We start from the raw sequence: 22237 nt of genomic DNA on the forward strand, positions 1-22237 counted from the left end.
CTACCCATGTAAGATAGCATTAAAGTCCTCTTCATAGTAAAATTCTTTGGAGTAGGACTTATGTGACTCTGAGGTGAGAACAATAGTTCTTTCTCACTTATTTTATATTGTGTGATATAGAAACATGTTTTAAGACGGAGGGGTTGGCTCTTGTCATGTGTAGACTAGTTTTGCCTATATGCATAAGTAATTTTAATATAGATCATGGTTCAACTTGAGTTCATAATCGAGTCTTGATTTTGGATCTGGATCCAATTCATTAGCCAATTAAATTGGGTCGTGTTATTAGGGCCATGAAAAAATATTTTAGATCCAATAGGACATTCAGATTGGGTTGGGCTCGAGCATGAGCCCAACCTAACGCAGAATATTCTGGCTTAGGTCAAATTTGAGCCAAGCTAGATTTGTAGTTTGAGTTAAATATTTGGCTATCATTAACTAAATATATAATAATTGTCAGTCAAGTATAAAATACTGAATATTATTAAACAAACTAAACAAATGTCAAATTAAACATGAATTTTTATTCAAAAATTTGATACAAATAGTAGTCATTCTCAGAGAACAAGCTTACAACTACAATTTTAAATAATAAATATCAATATCTTTGAGAATATTGTAAATAAAAATCCACTGAAATAAACAATACATACTTAAATATAGTTAAATAAGAGTAGATGAGGTTATTCGGATAAACAAAGAAAAAGTAATTCAGTTGATGGATTGCTCGACAAATTTAAAATGAATTTTGAGGAGAAGAATAAAAGGTATAGGTAGGTCGGATTCAATACAGAGCGCAGACCCAATTTGATTTTTAATTTTGGGTTTACTTTTTTGATCCTGATCCGATCAATGAGTTTCCAAAAAGGATCAGATTGTATCTAATCAAGTTGTTGTGAAATTGGGTTAGAGGTTGACCTGATCCATTTGCAGCCCTCGCCAGGGTCGCCCCCTTTTGACCTTCAATGATAATGCCACTTAGCTTTTCCGAAGATAAGATTTCATGCACGCGGACGCTCTGACCATTCACGCGAACCTTCGCGATGGATATGCTTTCTATTTCTAAATAATCGTCTACCACATAGCGTTCTATTCTTTTGGGTCGATAAGCAAACACCTCGCAGGCTCTCACCTCCTTCCTCGTCCTCTTCGCCCATGGACGCCCTCTCCACCCCCGTCTCCTCCCTCCGCCCCGGCGCCTTCCTATCAACCCCCCACCCCCGAGACCTCCCCAATCTCCTCAAACCTCACCCATCCTCCCATCTCCTCCCCAACCTCTCCGCCAAGCCCAAACCGCCCTCGCAATCCCTCTCCCTCGACCCCCACAAACCCCTCCCCCACCTCTCCCTTTCCTCCCCTCCCCGCCCCCACCCCCTCTCCAAACCCTCCACCCACGTCCACCGCCGCACCGCCACCGGCTACGCCGCCGCCCTCGTCGACGCCGCCCGCTGCGACGGTGCGCTCGACGCCGTGGATCGGGACGCGAGGAGGCTCCTCCACGCGGTTTCCGAGAAGGAGGAGAAGGGGGAGGCGGTGACGGCGGCGGCGGCGGCGGCGGCGGCGGCGGCGGCGGAAGGCGGCGGGTTTTACAAGCACGTGGTGGCGCTGGTGAGGATGCTGGTGAGAAAGGGGAAGGCGGGGATGGTCAGGGAGGTGATGGCCGAGGTGAGGAGGATCTGCGACGAGCTGAGCGGGACGCAGGTGGTGGTTGTGTCGTCGCAGAGGAAGATGGAGGAGGCCGAGCTGCAGGGAATCGCCAGGGAGGTGGCGAGAGTGAGCGGAGCGGCCAAGGTGAAGGTGAGGCATGTGTTTGCCGTATAACCAGCTCTCTGCTCTGGTGTTACTGTCTCCGTATGCCTTCTGAAAACAAGAAAATAATGCATGGCTGTTGTTGAACTTCTATTTGTTCATGGGATTGCTCACCGCCAAATGACACATAGTTTGCAGCTCCTTTCATGTCGAAATGAAATGAAAAGAAAACTCCTCAACTTTAGTACTATTTTTTTCCTCTCTCGTGGACTGTATAATTGATGCCGCCATAACACTTGCTGTGAGAACTTGTGCGGACATATATTTAATCTCATATCAGTTATTCGACTAAAAAATCTTGGGTACTTACACAAGATCAAGAAATCAAAAAATAGCTTCCAACTAGCTATTTTGGATAAGATTCTGGATTGTTATAAAATGGTATCATAAAAGATCTAGCCTATAACCCATGTAGACTAGGGAACACTACAACATAGGTTCATAGAGGCTGACCACAGACCTATCGTGGTACTTGTGATTAGATTTGAATAGATTTGAATCCTTAGCACTTGAATAGGAGAAGTATGTGAGAATCTATGCGGACGTGTGTTTAGTCTCACATTGGTTATTTGTCTAGAAGATCTTGGGTACTTATACAAGACTAAGAAATCGAAAAAAATACCTTTCAACTAGTTATTTTGGATGAAGTTTTTTAAGTCGTTACACTTGGCACTGGGCATTTGGTTAGCATCTCTCGATATAGGGGTAGCATGTTGGACTAGATTTCTTGCATTGCCATTGTCCTATCAAAGTGTTAAAACGGACGATTTGAATGTGTGAATTAGTGTGAGAAGACTAATGAATGATATGACTCTTAAGCATATATTGTTTACACTGGAGGCAGGGAATGCATAATTCTGTTGTTCTGTGGTTGGATGAATACTGAAACATGCTATCTCCTTTTTTGTTGATCTAGAAAATAATAGTAGCAGGGTTTCTGAATTTATCACCAGAATCCTCACATGCCTGTAAAAAAGAACTGGCACATTCAAGGAATTGTTTGGTCCTGATCAATTAATTAGTTACAAACTTTCTTCTGAGAAAACTCGATTGGGGTGAATTGAGCAATGTCACAGCGGTCAGACTACCCCTCTATTTGGAGGATGGAAAATTGGATCCTAATATTTGAACTTGAGTAATTTGCTTTTAGGTGGGTCTTCCCTCACTCTCTGTGAGAAGAGAACAGCATTTGCAGTTTTTCTCATCGAGCACAAGTTTATTAAGCCCAGGTGAAAGAAATTACAGGGATGTGCGGCAGTGGAGTCTGGAGGGTGATAATCTAATAATAAGAAAAGAATGGCTTAGTACACAAAACCTATGTAACTATGGGATCTAGAGAGAGTTAGATACTATTTCTGTATTTGAGACACTCGGGTTATAATAGGATAGGTAATCCAAGGATACTATGTTCTGGTTCTAGGAGGAGATGTAATTATATTACATGTTATCCTATGAAGGTCTGCTAATCCTTTGCCATGAGAATCATGCTGGCAACCTTCTTGAAGAGCATTAGTGGTTGTATCACATTGAAGCATTTAAACAGTCTGAAGACCAGAATTACATAGCATGTACACACCAAAATTTTGCAGAAAACATTATTACTGCATGTTCCGAGAGCGCTCCAGCTTCCATCTATGAGCAGAATGAATTTGGATTATTTTTCTTTATTTCTTATGTAAGAAACAATTAGCCTTGTTGATGTAACCTCCAATTGGAATTAGAGATTACAGCAAGATAAGATGGTCCAGATCTAATATCAGTAGGAAAGTTATGTGCTAACAGTGGTAAAAGTGAGACAAAAAACACACACTCCCCATTCCCCGCCCAATCTTCAGCTTTCCATTTTTTGGACAAGAATCTGTAAATTCAGTATCTCACCAATTCCAAAAGAACTAGCATCACTCAAATCAACTCTGCAGATAAGTTTAAGCACCCAATTTACAGAATATAGAGCTTGCATTAAAACTGAATACTTCACATCCTTCAAAAATCTTATCTTTGCGTTCGTATTGGCTGGCTTTATTGTGTATTGATGCTATCCAATATGCTGTCAGATTTAACAAGGCCGAACAAAATACATGCCACATGGCAAAATGGTTCAAGAATAATCTCTCCATCTAGAACATCAAGCTACACAAGGTAACTTGGAAACTGTATAGGAACAATATAATGTAATCGACCAGGACTTTAAAATGAACCCAACTGAATGTAGCCTGCTTGCATATATTACATCTCTGGATCAGTACGCACTATCTCTGCAGAAAATGCTTCACTTTGGATGATTTCTAACATAAATTGGGGCAAGGATGTTGCCAGACATTTTCTTTGTTGATTGGAAGGGAGTTGCTAAAGATGCCCAGCTGCACCTGCACGTACTCTTAACAACTCAGTGCGCTTACTTCTTTCCATGACCTCCACTAACCAGTCAATGGCAAGTTTAATACCCATCCTGCAAACAAGAAAACATGGTGATTATGGATTACTGAATAACGCAATACAGAATAATTAAATGTTGATAGAATAAAAATCAATCTTTAGTGAAAGGAGAAACTGATGTTCCATGGGTTCAAGGATGCCAAAAATATGATATCTGTAGTTGGAGATCCCATGGGGAGATCCACTTGGAATGGTATACTGCAGAGTAGCTGATGACCTGTCTGGCTAACTTGAAATTGGGCTTCCTAAGCATATCCATAAACAAGATGTTACATTCATTTGAATAGTGACTTGCAGCATCGCAAAATCTTAGGACTGCAAAATCTTAGGACTGCAAAATCCACAGCTTCTCAATTCTCATGTACCTCCTATGTTTCCCTTGCTACACCATTCCTGTGAATTCAAGGTTCAAGGTTATGCATTCCAGCCATTCAATGGACATTGTTTGGATAGGGTAGATATGCATGGATATGCATCCAAACCCACATTATTTGCACATTCTCCTTCAATTGACTTTCATAATTTACTTGCCTAGAATATATCAACCATAGCCATTATCGAGGCAGTTTATGAGGAGGAGGATTTTAATAGGGTTCCTTGCCACTTCATCTTCATGTAAGATAAGTTTTGACAATGTGTGTGGGTAAGGGAGATGAGGTTGATCTACTCACCCATCATATGCAGATACAGCTTCAAACATGCATAGCCTTCCATCCAACTCTTTGAGATCCAAATATCTGGCCAGTTCTTCAGCAGACACAGCTCCAGGAAGATCCTGCCACTATTTATATTTAGAACAAGAAATCTGAAGCATCAATTCTGATTCTATCCATTAAAATTTCCACTGGTCCTATTAGAAATTAATGTTATACAAGATTTGAGCAAGTATTGCCCACATAAACCATGGGTCCTTCCCTCTTGACCTTGAAATAATTTGGTGCTCATAGAACCTCATTGAACTGGGAACAGAAAATCCATAGACAGTCATTTTTTTTCTAAAACTTTCCCTAAAAATTTAACAATTAGTTGTGTTTGACAATCTTAATACCGCAAAAGCAAGTTATTCATCCTCTCGTGAACATACACTTCAGCTGTCGAAAATCTTTCTGTAAAGTATTTTTAAAGTGACCTAATCATGTCCAATTCATATGTTAGGTATATGCGACAATATTCGTAGCTTGCTCTTGACATAGGTTTCTTAACCCCACAGTCAGCACTAGAACTTGATTGCCCGACATTTTGGATATTTGATAGATGTCTGGAATCTTGAAAATTTGAAACATAAGGAACTTTACCTTCATTATATAAAGCAATGATTCCTACCTCTCACCAAAAAGTAATGACTCCCACATTTGAATGTCACACTGTGTTTGTCTGAACTTGAAACTAGTTATGAATATTAGTACTACCAATATAGCTTTAACATTAGCTCTTTAATGTACTGAAATCTTAAATTCTATCAAAGTGAATGTCACAAGCCTTGTGAAATTTAAATTTTGAAAAATGCTACAAACATAAAGCTAAGGGCTATTCGGTCCTTTAAGCTGCACTGTAGATAGACTTGTATGGGCCTGGTACTGCAACAACCAGAGTTGTATGTGATGAATTATTTTATTTGGATGGATGCAGCTGCAGCGATTTTTATCAGAGGCACGACAATTGGAAACTGTTAGTTCAGATGAAATGCCTTTTTTTCTTTTTTTACATATTAACATCTTTTCCAAAAGGAAAGGCAAGGATTCAATCAGACAACAGTACCAAATTATGGTTTACATTGGCAATAAAATAGTGACTATTATGATGGTAATTATTTAACATTATAATAGGAAATAATTAAAAATGCAAAATGATAATGGGGTTATTTGCTCAAATCACTTTCACTGAATAAAATATACTTTTCCGCAAGGATTCAATCAGACAACAGTACCAAATTATGGTTTATATTGGCAATAAAATAGTGACTATTAATGATGGTTATTATTTAACATTATAATAGGAAATAATTAAAAATGCAAAATGATAATGGGGTTATTTGCTCAAATCACTTTCACTGAATAAAATATACTTTTCCAGCTGACATAAAAATTTGAATTTATAAAACATTAATTCTATTCAGATAAACAGTGGATATTTCAAATAGCGACCTTTAGTTTCATTATATGACAGGCAATTAAATGAAGTAATGCTATGGATTGTCATTCAAATTCGGATCATCTATATATATAACATAACAATTGACCTTGCTATGACGGCCACTATAACATTGTAAAGTCATTTTTTAAACCCTTGAAGAAGTCAAATATCACCACACATTGTTAAGATACCACAATTTAAATGGTCTGTTTGTGGAATTGCTATTCGCTAATTCCATGTAAATAAGAACCTCTCCCAATTGGCTTTACTTAGATGTCATAATTTCTGAAGATTACATGCATAAGCCTTCAATGGCTCATATCTGGGACTCTTCTCAGAATATTCATTAAAAAAAATCATTCCAAAAAGCATCAGATTCTCCTTCTAGAAGATTCTCTTCAACATAAGACCAATTGGAGCATCCCCAAAACTGTAGACACCTTTTGAACGCTTGCACTACCCTTCCTATCCTATGTTGGCAAGGTGTTCTTAGACTATGGCAGTGACTCAACTGCACGGCCTCTTTGAGTCTACTATCACCCTCCATGACAACTACAATTCCCCCCATTTTGCCAGCTTCCTCTACTGCCTCCTTCATGCATCAATTATCCTCAACTTGTCCAACAACTACTGGCAGGAGTTGGAGAATTGAACGTCCACTGCATAAATCAGGCCATAATCACCGATCTTTCCAGCGAGCGGATGGCTGATTTGCATAGCGTGCTGTAGATGGTGGTCGGGGTCACGGAGCAGGAGATAGCGAAGGGGGTAGGTATTGGGAGGAGCAAGATAGAACATGGTCAAGGGGCAGAGGAGGTTTTTTGGCCAATGAGGATGAGGTTTAGATGCACTGACACCACTAAGCTACAAGGATGAGAGACCTGGGGAGGGATGGTGTCATTGTCCAAGGGGAGGTAGAGAGGGTCTCCACTGAGGTTCGAGGTGGGAAGGGAGATCTCTTTCAGAGAATCACTAGAATTGAGTAGTAAGCCTGTATATTGAACTGCTGCAGCTCAGCCAGCAACCATCTTGACCACAGTCGAGCTCTTGAAACTTGGCCCCAAACATAGCTTGACTTGCTGAAGCTCACTGAGCTCACTTGACTTGCGGAAGCTCATCTTGACCCAGTCATAATGTGATGACCCATCAAAACAAGTTGACCGATCACTTCTACTAGCTTATGAATGTTGTTCACTTAAGATGACATTTGTACAATCCATGAACATAAGGAATGAGCCAATTTGTTAAAAACTCAACAAGCATAATACTGGATTATTTCAGACAAAAATTAATAGCTATGTCCAAATCATCAAGTAAATGCATAAACATATCCAGGTCCAGATGAACAAGCTTTGCATAATAAAATGGCCACTTTTGGCAAGTTTTAAAAGATCAGTGAACATGAAACATACAGCTACTTATTTAAGAAAATATGTTTACTTGCATGAATGGGGACATGAAAAAACACTTACAAAGTTAGGCCGAATATAAAGCCACACGTAAATTGGTTAACATTATTAAATACAATGAAGAGATTGTGGAACTGATCCAAGACTATCAGAAGGGGTACAGAAACTCAAACAGGAAAATAATACGTGCAACAGTAGTAACTTAGACATCACTCAAAATAATGAAAAAAATATGGATAGGAGGAAAACTCTAACCTGCTTGTTGGCTAGTATTAGAAGTGGTGCCCCTTGTAAATCCCCATGTCGAAGTACCTTTTCTGTTCAGCAGTTTCTAGATTTTATTATTCGTAATATCTACATGGACTATCCAAAAGTGATGCAAATAAAATTTACGCTGAAGGACAATAGTAGGCTAAAATTAATATGATATGATTAATTTTCCATGAGATAATGTAGTGACTGATACTAACCTAATGCAGATTTAGAATCTTCAAATAACGACGGACAAGCAGTATCAATGACATAGATTATAGCATGTGCCTCCTCATAATATTTTTCCCAAATTGTTCGCAGACCAATCTGTGAATATAAGTTAAAATATGGTAAGTTTAAATTCTGATAATGGAAAGCAGTACATTATGTTTCAGTCATGCATTTAAAGATGAAACTTTTGCAAACCCAGCCCCTACCATCTCACTTTGAGAACCTTTTGTAGCTTGAAGCAAATAGTCCTATGATAATATCTACAATCTAATTCACCGGTTCCTTGTGTTGTTCAATCACATGCAAAACTCACTTTCAACTCCAAAGATCAATGTCCCCATGCACTTAGGTAATTTGTGGATCTGGAGTTGAAAGTTAGCATTATTAACATATGAATATCAGTGACTGGGAAAGGAAATATTATGACTTCTAACAGGTACTGAAAAAATACAAAACCGATGAAGGGTACAATGTGGTAGAAAATGCTTATCACACTGTTTCTGTGTAACTCCTATGGACCAAGTTTTCCATGATTTCCCAAGCAGATAAGTTTTTTCCACATGATACGCAATCAAGTAATACAAAGATTAAGGGATGCTTATCAAACCTAGGAAACTCAAATATCACATGAATTACAATTTGGAAACTAGAGAACTGTTTTAGAATACTTAAAGTGAGCAGAATAATTATAAAATAACTAAACGAACTTCTCAAAATGGAGAATAGTGGGAGAGGTATATTTACATACGAGAATTCTGAATTATTATTTTTTTCAAGCAGTACCATATTCCAGTTCGACAGAATAAAAAGCATTGTTTAAAAGAATTTTATTTAGATTTTTTTTTCAAAACAATGAAGAGATCAGTAAGGTGTCAATTCTATGTTGTCATTAAAAAAAATTAAAGAAATAGAATTTCATATTCTAATGATGTATTGTTACATATAAATGGTGTTAATTTATTTATCTAAGATATGAATGTGATTATTAAATAATATCTTTGACATGGTTGAAGTTGGTTTTGCATCACAAGGCTAATGAAATAGACCCAAATATTTTTGCTTAAAACCTACATATATATGGGTGAAGTTATGATACACAGGGTGTAAGGAAGGACATTACACCCGCTACAAAATCCAACTATCTGAGTTCCAGTTTGAAATTTTAAAGCATGGGATAAGATCTACAAGGCCTCAAATGCCTATGAATAAGTAGGGCATCCATGTTGGTTTTGCATCACAAAGCTAATGAAATGGGACCGACGATATGTAACAAAGGACTTTATGCTCACTAAATTCGGTTATCTGAGTTGCAATATGAAATTCTAATTTGTTGGATGAAATCTACAAGGTCTAAAGTGCCTATGCATGTAACACGTGCATGCACGCACTTTGAGGGAGAGTGTGACTATAATACATGTAGGGTGTAGAAAGAGGACTTTACACCCACCACAAAATTCAATTTTGGGAGTTTTCTAAACCTAGAAGGCTTAAAATGTTTGTGTACAAAAAATCACATATTTTGGAGGCCCCTTGCATGTCTTCAAGTCACCCAAAAATCACACAAGGTATCATGCCATTATATCTACACACACACACATAGGGGAAGTCTTAATGCATAAGAACAGCTCAAAAACAAGTGATTTTTTGTACATAAGCATTTTAGGTCTTATATAGCATATCTAATGATTTATGATAGCATTTTTCAATCCCCAGATTTGAAATTTGTCGTGAGAATAAAGTCCTCTCTTTACACCCTATGTGTATTACAACCACAGACACACAAACATGCACACACACATAAACATAGGGGTGGATCCAGAATATTTTACTTTTTTCTTTTTTTTTCGCAGGGGCGCGGGGGGGGGGGGGGGGGGGGGGGGGGGGGGGGTGAAATGCATCATATCACACTAATTCAAAAAAAATTAAATTTTTTATATCAAATATTGCACAAAAAAAATTAATTTTCAGATTGATCACATGTTTGTTGCTAAATCTAAACTTAGAGTTATTTATCATATTCAGTGAAATTTTAGATTGATACGAATTCAGATTATGGATTGTTACTTTCCACTAAACAGACCAATTGCAACATATTTTATGGAACTATCATCATCTGATATTTTTAAAGCAGAATCATACTTGAGTCATATTCACCAAAATTTAATCAAACAGCAGCTTCAATTGCCGCCATATCTACTCTATCCTTTTATGTAAATATACGTGATTTAAATTACTCAAAATGTGGTTAAATATTACAATATCATGTTTCACTCACCTTATGTTTGCCATCCTTGATGTGATGAACAGTCTCATTTTTGACCAAAATGAAACAATCTCGTCTATTTCATTATTAGATATCCGGACTGGTAATCCTATTTTGTGATATCATAATGATGTGAGATGACAACCATGAAATCCAGGGTTGCCCTTCAAGTACAAGAAGCTATTGCATATGTAATAGTATAAAATGATCCACCTCAATATCAAGGAAGCTGTGATCCCTCTGTTTTTCTATGAGATCGGAGCTCTCTCTCCCCCCCCCCCCAAAACCCCCTCTCTCCCTTTGGTTTTCAGCCTGGAAGCCAGGTTGACATAGAGTTCTAATTTCCAAAGAATTTCCTTATAATTTGTTTTTTTTGAAAAAAAAATGAAGTGCTTATGGTCTTGGTGGATGGGAGAGGGAAAGGCTGGGTATAAACAGAAAGTCATAACCCCAAATGACTTTTCATAAGATTTTTTTTTTCCTTGGGCGGGCCTCGGCCCCTACACCCCTAGATCTGCTACCATATAAACATATAAATATATACATCTGCACATATACTGTATGCGCAAATTTATACGACAAATGTTTATGCATGTAAATACTTGTGTTTTTGGCATTGATGCTTCTCTCAATGACTTTTTACTGAAAGTAGATATATTTGAATGCTTAAACACTATTTTGACCCATCCAAAATGTTCGACATCCTAAGTCATGCTAAATATGTGAGCTGACTGTTAATAAATGGATTTAATTATATGTATAGATGACCTGAATAAATCTTCAAAGCAATAACATACAAACCAACAATAACTTTAAACAATATCAGATCAAATAGCCATCAAAAGAAAAGATGTGGCCTCAAGGATTAATTAATAATGCAAGAATGATAAAAACTGCATCTTTTACTTGGATGAACTTATTCCATTCCACGACAGCCCATGAGGTACTGCATCTGTGCTAGTAAATGCTATGTGAACCAATGCTATTGAAACACAATATCTTGCATCATGCTAACTTTTCATTTTTACAAGATATACCTTGCAATAACACATGGTAGGAAAAATGCATTAAATTTTGATGGCAAATAATTAATTAAAGAACTGGATTTGAGTTGTAAAATGGACTGAAAGAAATTGCTGACTTAATTAATGAAGGCTACAACTTGAGTAATGAGGAATTATGATCTTTATAAATGACTGCCTACTAATTCTTTCTATAAAGAAAGTGAGCACATAAAATATGTAGAAACAATATGATGGCTTAGTAATGTTTTCCCTTAGATGTAGGAAAAAAAAATTCCTTCCCCTATAGTCAAAATTGCTGCAACAAACTAGACCATGTATAACTAATGGCATTATTTACAAAGAATGCCTAACTAGTGGCATAAGCCTTGTAACTTCAGAATAATTTCATAGTTTTAAGTTGGGCTGGAAAACGTGTACCTGACCTCCTAAGTCCCAAAAGACAAGTTTTGCATTTGAAGCTTCAATACGACCAATGTTCAGTCCAACTGTTGGAACGATCCGGTCAGGTGGGAGCCCTTCCGAGTTTGAATACAATGACTTTAACTTCTCTAGCAAAGTCTTCATTTCCAAAAAATATATTAAGCATTAAATTTAGCATATTGAGTATAAAAAATTGAAATGAAAATAGCATATAATATTATTAATGTAGCAAGAAGTTAAAAAAAGGTATATTTGAAAAATAATATCTCCTTTTTCCATTAAATATATGCACAATTGTGTAAGTGCAAAATTTGTATAAGACCAAACTTGATGGTACTTGCATGGAAACAAGGAGAAAATTAACAAAGAAAGATCAAATGGCAAACTGAAACTAACACAGTTTGATTTTGAAGCCTACAGCAAATAAGGAGATGAGAGATTTCCTTTACCTACCTATAAGGAATTAAAAAAATAAGTAAATACCTTTTTTCACACGACAATATGATTTTTTTTCAAACTCAAACTATAAGATAAAGGAAATATACACTTTTTATTTACATAACAAAAGAATATCAACCATGCCTACATGATTCTCATCACCATGGCCATCTTAATTGTTGTTATCTGATGTTCATCAGATGAAAATAATATTTTCATACTCAAATTTGTATAAATAGTTAGAAGAATATTACACTCCATGACCGATTATGCGATCTAATAATGTCGGCCACAAGGATCTAAATAGTGTTGAAATGATATTGTACTGCCAGTATTATACCATTCTAATAGAAACTAGCATTAGTACCAGGTGCCAAATGCTTAAACCATTGCAAATCGATACATCCCGCACGTACCGATCGGTATTGTTTGGTTCGGGCAGGTATGATAGCTAGTTAGGCTAATACAAAGCCTAAACCAGTGGGAGACTTGATTTCAGAGACTCACATTTAGGGGAATCCATGACCTGTCGGGACCCTTTTGATCGAGAGAAAGAGAGGGAGAGAGAAAGATGGGAAAGGGAGAGAGGAAGAGAAAGAAAGAGAGGAGGGCAGAGGAAAAAAGGAAGGTGGTGCAATGCTTCCACCCATTCCTAGCTCCTCGACATTGAAACACCCATTGATCTGGTGAATTCTGATCCCACCATATTCTTTTTGACCTCTACTTGGCAGAAAAAAAAAAAGAAAAATAGGAGAATCAAGCCAATTTTTTTCCATTTGGCATGAAATTTGAATATGTTGTAGCATGGATGTCACCCTATAATGCTTTTTTTTTTTGTTACTAGTTCCACATCTATTTGTTGCTAGTTTCATAACCTTTATTGAAACCCTTGGGTATTAGGACCAGTACCAGCACTCCAACACCGCAAACCTATCAAAAAGCACTTAAGCATAGACAAAAACCACAATATTCGTTTTAGACTTCGAAAGGTTGAAAATTTTGAAACAAAACAAAAAACAACGAAAGGCATTCTGGTATAAATACCAATAAGCAACATCATACCATGAGTTAGTATAGTATGAGTCAGTACCATACTATTTGGTATGAAACTGATACCATGGTCAGTACCGGTATATTAAACCTTGGTTGTCTACATATTATAACTAGTAATTATGTATTAAATATATGTTTAAGGTATATTGTTGATTCATGGGCCCACTATAAATGGTAAGCAATGCCAATATGAAGCCCAAAACAAGGCCCGCTAACAACACTTAACATGAGATCCTATAACAAGGATGAGAAGCAAACTGTGGCATTTCTATCTTGGTTGACAGAAGAAAAGTAACACACAAGAGAACCTGCAACGGAAGGACATAAAATTTCAAATTGTCGGCTATATATAAAATGTTATTTTGTGTATCCAGAGAAAAAGAAGTAATGCAGAACATGCTTAATAGCATGTAAATGCCTAACAGCATGTAATATGCCTACAGGGTACATGCTTGGAAAAGGGGTACATCTGTGTGTAACACCTATGCTGGTTTGTATCAGTCCCTACGAATGAGTGATGGACCAACAGAGATCAATATGGGCTAGCAAATACCTTACTTGTTTGCCACAAGCACCCTATGCTACCTGGACCCTTCAGATTAGTCAAAAGTGCCCACACCAAACACTTATATACATAAACATTAGTATGACACTTGGACATGGATCTACAAGAAGAAATACTTAGATATTGAAAGGATCTGATGTACGGGTGGTATCCGCCTTATCAGGTACCTGACCCGTCTCGACCCTACTGGGGCAGGTTTTACCCGACTCATTTAGAGTCAGCAGTAGGGACAGGTCTTCATTCTAAATCCAGTAGCAGATCTGGGCAGGTACAAATAATGGTAATGTCCCTCCCTCCGAATCAAACCCGATTATATACAAGGTTTGACAATTATAATGATTATGATGATGACGAAGAAGAAAGTATTATGATTGATCATGAAAAAGATTAATCCTATGAAAGGCTACAAGATATGTGCTTAATTATTCGTTTTCTTTAGTTGATTGCTTTTCTTATTTTAAGAGACTTTTAACATCCTAAAGAATAATATTTCTGTTTTTGTTTATATTATTGTTGAAATTTTGGTTTGTTATATTCTATGTCTTCAACTCTTATTTTGTTTAATGTTATGTGAAGTACTGAGATTTTTTTTTTATTTTTTTATTTATTTAATTTGTATATAAAAAAATGATTTTTGCAGCTTTACCCATCTCGACTTGTCCCAACCTGCCTCATCTAACTTTACATGCCCCGCCCCGCTCCAAGGCGAGTATGGTCAAGTATGGGTACGTGGTTCTCAATTGTGGGGCAAGTATGGTCTATCCGACCCATACCCACCCCATTAAGATCCCTAATCCAATGCTTACACATGTACGTCCGCTTGACACACATAGTTGAGTCTATATAACATAGCAAGCACCTAGCATGTGTGAGTCTATATAACATAGCAAGCACCTAGCATGTGGACTGGCAACGGGCATACAACCAACATGGTACACATCATGCTAGCCAACATATGCAGTACATAATATCATCATCCGATTGTTGATGAGAGGACTTATAACTCATTAGGTTATGTCTTCGTACCTGCCAACTAGCCCAACAGGTTTCATAGCAAGTCTTTGTTGCCTAGAGTAGCCTTCTCTTTGTACCAAAAAAACAAAAAAGTAGCCTTCTCTAGGAGACAAAACTAAATAAAGTAGGCTGACCTCATGCTGCAACTTAACTGGGAAAAAAAGAACAAGTCCAGATGATTATGACTTTTTCATAAAGTTAATCCCACATGAATAAGATAAAGCTTGTTATATAAGGTTAAGAATCTACGTGTTCATTGGAAGAGTCAATAAATTGACACAAAAGCTACTTATTATCATCAATTAAATGACAGGAATTAGTTATCAAGTAGAAAATAAGGTTCCATTCAAGTCCGTAATACAATATGGAAACAAAGAAATTGAAAGGTAATAGCACAGCAACATTAAAATTTAAAGAAAACTAATAGGCATTGGGTAACTGATGGTGCAAAAAAATTGCAAAAATTCAATAGAGAACAGGATTGCTCTCAGATGTCAGCACAAGAAGAGAGAATGACAAAATTAGGGTTCAAATAAAAAAGGGAAAAAATCGAACCTATTTGAGTGAAAGAAAGCGTGCCCAAAATGTGCCATTGAAATTGTCTTACAAGAAAAGGGAAATATATAGTGGGAAAAAGAAAATTCTAACCAATTTTCCAAGAAGTTACGATAATGACAGGATAGGATATCTATAGAAAATGAATCAGTTGTGAGAGGATTCAATTAGCAACATAAGGAAGAAGGCTGAAGAAGGAAAAGGAAATATTTCTCATGCATGGATGATCTTCAATATGAGCATGAAATTCAGTAAAACAAAAATTATCAACCTTAAAATCATTCAAGTACATTTACTGACATGATCACATTGGACAAATGTCCCGACTGGAACATAACTTTCCCATGAATAAGAAATCCTCAATTTCAACTTAAAACAATGGTAGAAAGGATGAAATCATGCAAGTTTAACTCCACTATTATAGTTACAATAATTAAGAACTACATAACATTAGTTAAATATTTTACTCTCCTTAGCATTAGTTATAAGAAAAAAGGCTACCACATTGGCTTATATAATTGACTGAAAATGAAAGAGTAGGGAGACGTTTTCAGGAAAATGTGGATAATGAAAAATGCTAGGGGAAGGAATCAGAAAGCTAGTCAGGGAAGGTGAACATAAACCATAACAGGAATACAGCCAAAAACTTTCAAAATGAAATCAGCCTAATTTGGCATATTATACAGTTCGATAATCCTTATAATATGATGATACCACAAAGGACAAATGTGCATCCACACCATGTGAAACAAAAGAAACCAAAGCATGAACACAAAGCTTCTAATTCATCTAATATAAAAGACCATGAAACTTGTACGTACATCCAAAGCAATACAAATTCAGGAAGATGCCACATTTTTAACCATTAAAACTAGGTTATATGTCAGAAATGTAAATTCAAAAAGCAGAATATAAATAACAAGCATAAGGAAGGATAAGAATTACAGTTTTTCCAGCTTTGTCAATTCCAAGAATAAGAATACGATACTCTGTCTTGCTGAAGAGATATTTCCAGAGTCCATAGAACAACGAGAACATTTCTTCGTTGTCTTTGATGCCTTAAGATACTTTGTATTTAGCAATAACTTTCAAAATCCAATAACGACTTCCATGAAAACAATACAATATTTCCTGCACAGATAAACATAACATTCAAGATCTAGAACCAGAAGATTAAAGATCAAAAAATAGTAATTGGTACGGAATCATTTCTGGCTATCTGCAGGTATACTTGTTAAATGCCTCAGAAACGTTAGGCAGTGGATCTAACTTATTGCCCACACAATCACACAGGTGCCTAGGCAAATGCCTAAGTAACAAACACCTGTACAAAGTCACTTGACAATTTTAATTAAACTTCTTCATTGAAGTATATGAGATTTTTGTTTTTTTTCAATAATTGAGCATTTTAATATACTTCAGGACGACATTGTGTAAACAAGTAGAAACACTTTCAAAATATATTGAAGTTTGTAACGTACACCAAACTTCTTAAAAAAGCATAAAAGCAATAACATATTTTTTCTGTTCTCTTAGCTGAGGGGTAGAGATTGACAAGCCTCTTCAACTAACCATCTTCCTGAAAACCAGAGCTCATGTCTAGGTGTTAAATGAAACAAAGATTGAGATATCACAAGCTGGTGCCGTCTCAGCTTGGCACTAGCAAAGTACCTGTCATGCCACGTCAATGGCTGGCACACACACACACACACTGGCATAATAGCATGTCAAAGCATTAGAATGCGGCAGGGATAAGGCACTAGCATAACACATATCGACTCGAATCAACCATGCTAATCGGCGCATTAATCCATGAAATGAAAGACCTCTGCCTTTCATGTTTACCACTCAAATTCTAATTCTTTTTTTTTTCCATACAATCTGATCGAGACATTCATGATATATACTTTACTCCCCTCTTAGCATTCATATGCAATTCGTGAAAGAAAATACAGGAGAACACTTTCCATTTCGACCAAAAAATAAAAGCTAAAATGGATATCAAACGTAAATTTAAGAATAAAATTCATAGCAAGTATGAAATGAAGCAAAACACTAAACCAAGTCACGGAAAAAGTATAGATCCAACCACGCCATCTACAGCACAAAAACACAAGAAAGGAGATCCCAAGCTAGAGCTTGCGAGAGAGGTGGAGGGAGGATTAGGGGTTGAAGAAGAGACGGGAAATCCACGTCTACGAGAGAATTAAGGCGGAAGATCTGCATCTAGGGTTACTGAGAAATGGAATTTGATCCTCACCGGAGATACAAATTCGCTGGAAGTCAAAGGCCGGCGGCCGAGATCGGAGTTCCTGACCTCCGGGTGAGAAGGGAAGGGAGAGCGGAAAGGAGGGAATCGCCGGCCAGAGGGACCGGAGAAAAGGGGGTCGGGGTGATGAGATCGATGGAGGACTGAGTAGAGGTTTGGAGGGGTCGTTGTGCGGGCTCGGTCCGGCCCGAAGCAGCACGACCTGCGGCCGATATACGGGCTGAAGCTCAGAGAGCGGAAGTCCGTGCGCTCGGCGAGCTGAAGGCTCGAAGCAAAGCAAGCAGCCCGGCGATTTTGACTCGCTCGGCCAGGCTTTTGGCACGTGCTGTGCATGCCATGAAGCCTCTTGTCCGTTCTTTTCTTTTTTTTTTTTCTTTTTTTTTCTAAAAACGGTAATATCATTCATGTGCGCGGATACAATTAAAAAAATCAAAAAGCAACACATGAAAAACACTGGACAACTCTATCTCTAAAGATGGTCCTCGAAATGATTGGCAACAAAAAAAGCCACCCAATCTACGATTTCATTAGCGTCTCTGAACACATACTTCATCTGAAGCACCATTCCATCACAAATCATAGCTCGGATATTTTCCTGCAATATGTGGTAATCACTGATCCCTCCCACCCCGCCCCGAAATATGGCTTATTTTATGAGGATCACTTCTAAAAACAAAAGACTTATTTGATTATTTATATAGAAGGGAATAAAGAGGAGGAAATTAAAGTCCTCCTGTGAAGTCTATTTGTTGATTTATCACAAGCTCGGTAGTGATACGGTCTTCAAAGATAAATAAATAATTACAGTTTTAATGGCTTGGCGTGAAATTTTGTTGTAATGGATAGAACTCTCTTGGATAAAGATTCTAAAAAGTTTGCTACTCTAAACTTTGATTTAAAACAAGGTTGAAAAACTCATTGAACTGGCTTGCGGCTTGATCTAATTTCATCGAAATTAAAGCTACTGAGTCCAATATCAAAATGACTCGGAGAGTACTAAAAATGTTTTAAAACCTAGTTGAAACTTACCGAATTGATAAGTCAAAAAAAAATAAAAATAAAAACAAAAACAAAAATCAAGTCACTTTCTTAACGTCTCTTTATTCAAGATTATGACTTAGTTAAGTTTGAATGTTGCATGACTATTTTGGTAATACTATTCTCCCGTTCAATTTTGATGTAATTATTATTATTGAATATATAAGGTGTCTATATTCTTCATTATTTTTAGAAGATTAAAGTATATTAATTTAAATTAGTTATAGATGTTTACATAATCAAAATATTTTTAAGTGATTTATAAATGGTAAACTATTGTTCATCTGTTTGTGGGAATTTCATAAAAGATATCTGGATCTATTGCATAAGAATTGTTGTCAATATAGGATTATGTGATGTAATAACATCGATCCTTTTCTAGTCATCTTTCTCAGTTAAAAGTGACCAACTTATCTTCGCTGATATTAACTTCTGCCTTTTGCGGCCCACGGCCCACTTCTGACTTGCTTTACTTAATGTGAAATTGGAATGCATGAGCCAAATCCATATCTACTTCTTTGTGCATTTTTTATTGATTACATAAGAGTTTGCTTGCTTTACTGCGTGTACTGTTCCAATTGCACCATCTCTAAATCATGGAATGTTATCCACGGGTGATTTTGGTTAAGTGATCTGATTATTTGTTGATATGATAAACAAATTGTTGATTTTTGCAGCTTGGATTACATATTGGCCAATCTATTTGCTCATGCTTGCCATCAATAACCCAATCCTTTTTTTTTTGGTAAAAAATAGGAGGGGGGACCAGCCCACCCGCGTAGCAACCCCACTACTGGGCCCCCCTTCCACCAGAAAATGTTTGATATAGGTCGCAGGTTTCGCGTGCCTTCCCCGACCTCTGGGCTCACCGCCTCACGTGTGGGTACATCACCTCACCCCAGCGTCACCTCGGTACAGATGGAAGGAAAGTATATTCGCTAACAAGCTGTTCGGACATGGGGCATCTGGTCCCCTAATTTAATCGACGCCCGTGCGTTTCAAACCCGAACAACTCGGATGGAATTATCACCCCCTCAATTCCAGCACCATTTGGATTACTCCGAATGCTGTAGTCCTTCTACAAAATTCAACCATAAAAAGCTCCTTTTCCGCTTTCTTTATTATAGTTCAGCCATCAGAAAACAGAAAAATAAAACATCTGCATCTGTAATGAGCCCTCAAAAGAGTTCCTGATGAACTATATCCAACAACTTTCTTAAAAATTCATGCCATGATTCCTTTTTTTCCACTATTTTCTGCCGTATGAGCAATCGAATACACTTCACCGGGCAAACAAGTCATGAAATAATGTAAATGAATATTTGCATGCTTCAGACAAATGTTTGCAGAAACAGACAAGCTCTTATAGCAGGGAGAATTAGCTACTGCCTTCTTTGGTGATCTTCCCAAATATTAACATTATGCAATTTTTTTACTATCACAACAACATTAAAATGTGTGGAGTGATTGATTAAAACCCTATTTGATTTTGATGAGCTCAAAGCATTTGAGTATATCTTGTGATTACTAATGAATTCAATTGAGTGTTTCAGTGAAAATCCTGTCCAAGTGTCTCTAGATTTGGTTCATAGTATTTTGGATAAGGTAAGAAGTCTGCTGAACCAAAGTCTGAGACTCGAGTCGACTCCCGAGTATCACGAGTCGACTCCAAGCGTATCAAGTTCACTGGCACGAGCTCGAGTCGACTCCAGATCAGTACGAGTCGACTCCGACTGAGAACAGACAGAAGGACAGAAAGCTTCAACTCAGAAACTGTCAACGAGTCGACTCCCGAAGTGCGCGAGTCGACTCCAATGTTCAACGAGTCGACTCCAGGGTAGTAAGAGTCGACTCCAAGAGAAACACAAAGAAAAGTCAGAGAGCAGTTTTCGGGTCTGAGATTCGAGTCGACTCCAGTGGAACGCGAGTCGACTCCGATGGTTGGCAGGTCGACTCCAAAGAAGGTAAGAGTCGACTCTCAGAAGAACACAAGGAAAAAGTCAGAGAACGATTTTCGGACTCTGAGATTCGAGTCGACTCCCGCAGTACGCGAGTCGACTCCGAGACTGAGCGACCATCAACAGACAGAAGACCATGTTACTGCCTCTGAGATTCGAGTCGACTCACAGACAGCTCGAGTCGACTCCGAGACAAGCTTCACGTCAAAAGGCAGAAGACCAACTTTCGGAAACTGAGAGCCGAGTCGACTCCAAGGAAGTTCGAGTCGACTCCAAGACTGGATGAGCCAAAAGACAGAGAATCGGGAGTTCGGGCTCTGAGATTCGAGTCGACTCCCAGGACAGTCGAGTCGACTCGAGTGGACAAAATTCAAAATTGGATCTACGGACTTCAGTGGATGAGCCGACTCCAAAATTGCCAGGTCAGCTCCAGAAGTTGGCGAGTCGACTCCAGGTCAAGACGAGTCGACTCCCAGTCAAGACGGCAATTTTAATTCAAATTTGGAACAGTTGCCGAGTCGACTCCGAAAAAGCGTGAGTCGACTCCTGCTACAGCCGAGTCGACTCCTGATCGCGCGAGTCGACTCCAACCCACCAACGGTCATATTGTCAGGCTGCGCAGAGTGTGCAGAACGGCCAGAAAAAGCAGAGTAACGGCTAGTTTCCGTGGGGGTTGGCTTAAATAGCCACAGAGGACTGTAGCAAGGCAGAGAACAGATATTCCACTCCAAGCATTCAAGTTTTCAAGCTCTCCAAGTGCTCTTAAACGAAAAAGGGAAGATCTGCATTTACTGCTCCAACAACTTCTTCCCAACAATCAAAGCCTTCTCCTCCTGCATTCAAGTCGACCACTCTTTCAAGAGGAGACCGGAGTTCCAGAAGCCATACCTCTTCACCAGCTTAAAAGCGTTTGAGGGCTTCTAACTCCTTTACGATTATATTGTTTTAAATCTGCTTTTTGAGAAGCTATTTTCTGTTTTCTTCTATCTCTTGTATTTACTTGATTCAATCGGGGGATTGAATCAAGGGGTTTAAGGTTGGTTGGTGAGCCAAGTTAAAACCAACGTGTATAAGGGTTTGATTGTGAGCCCGGGAAAACAATCGGGGTTGGTTCTAGTCGGTGAGCCTGGGAAAACCGACCGAGTTCGTTGTGAGCTCGTAAAACAACAAGTTTGGTTGTGAGCTTGCAAAACAACCGGCTGTAATCCAAGGGGGTTATAGTGAAATTCCCAAGTGAGACTTGGGGAGTGGACGTAGGAGCAAGGGTTAGCTCCGAACCACTATAAAACTTTGTGTTTGTAGTGCATTGTCTCTCATCTTCTTCCCCGCACATTACTCACAGCACTAGGCTTTAATTAAATAACTTGCT

General features: G+C 38.0%; 2 protein-coding genes across 4 annotated transcripts; one reads left to right on the plus strand and one right to left on the minus strand.

Moving 5' to 3' along the window:
- The first annotated feature begins 45 nt into the window (after positions 1-45).
- Positions 46-2003, plus strand: LOC120104438 (ATP synthase delta chain, chloroplastic). Its single transcript, XM_039115620.1, has one exon. The coding sequence runs from the start codon at positions 1156-1158 to the stop codon at positions 1819-1821; it is 666 nt and encodes a 221-aa protein (XP_038971548.1). The 5' UTR covers positions 46-1155; the 3' UTR covers positions 1822-2003.
- Positions 2004-3746: 1743 nt separating this feature from the next.
- Positions 3747-18164, minus strand: LOC103716722 (ADP-ribosylation factor-related protein 1-like). 3 transcript variants are annotated; one of them, XM_026808311.2, is made up of 8 exons: positions 17864-18164; positions 16549-16734; positions 11976-12116; positions 8258-8366; positions 8043-8104; positions 4917-5020; positions 4611-4638; positions 4265-4490 (listed from the first exon to the last, which is right to left on the minus strand). In XM_026808311.2, the coding sequence occupies exons 2-7, from the start codon at positions 16639-16641 to the stop codon at positions 4614-4616; spliced, it is 534 nt and encodes a 177-aa protein (XP_026664112.2). In that variant the 5' UTR covers positions 16642-16734; positions 17864-18164; the 3' UTR covers positions 4265-4490; positions 4611-4613. The 3 variants fall into 3 exon arrangements, with proteins under 3 accessions (XP_008803059.2, XP_026664112.2, XP_017700590.2); XM_008804837.4 differs by lacking the exons at positions 4265-4490; positions 4611-4638 and adding an exon at positions 3747-4258 and having other exon boundaries at positions 17864-18161; XM_017845101.3 differs by having other exon boundaries at positions 4265-4638.
- Positions 18165-22237: the final 4073 nt, after the last annotated feature.

The sequence above is a fragment of the Phoenix dactylifera genome, chromosome 18 (assembly GCF_009389715.1).
Source record: "Phoenix dactylifera cultivar Barhee BC4 chromosome 18, palm_55x_up_171113_PBpolish2nd_filt_p, whole genome shotgun sequence".
NCBI lineage: Eukaryota > Viridiplantae > Streptophyta > Magnoliopsida > Arecales > Arecaceae > Phoenix > Phoenix dactylifera.

Excerpts from the sequence above, each read along its gene's own strand:
- LOC120104438 (XM_039115620.1), top strand. The coding sequence starts at position 1,156 with ATGGACGCCCTCTCCACCCCCGTCTCCTCCCTCCGCCCCGGCGCCTTC.
- LOC103716722 (XM_008804837.4), bottom strand. The coding sequence starts at position 16,641 with ATGTTCTCGTTGTTCTATGGACTCTGGAAATATCTCTTCAGCAAGACA. Across the intron at positions 12,117-16,548 it reads TTGACAAAGCTGGAAAAACT|ACTTTGCTAGAGAAGTTAAA; the intron begins GTAATTCTTATC and ends TTGGAAATGAAG. Across the intron at positions 4,259-4,916 it reads GCTGTATCTGCATATGATGG|GATGGGTATTAAACTTGCCA; the intron begins GTGAGTAGATCA and ends TCTTGTTTGCAG.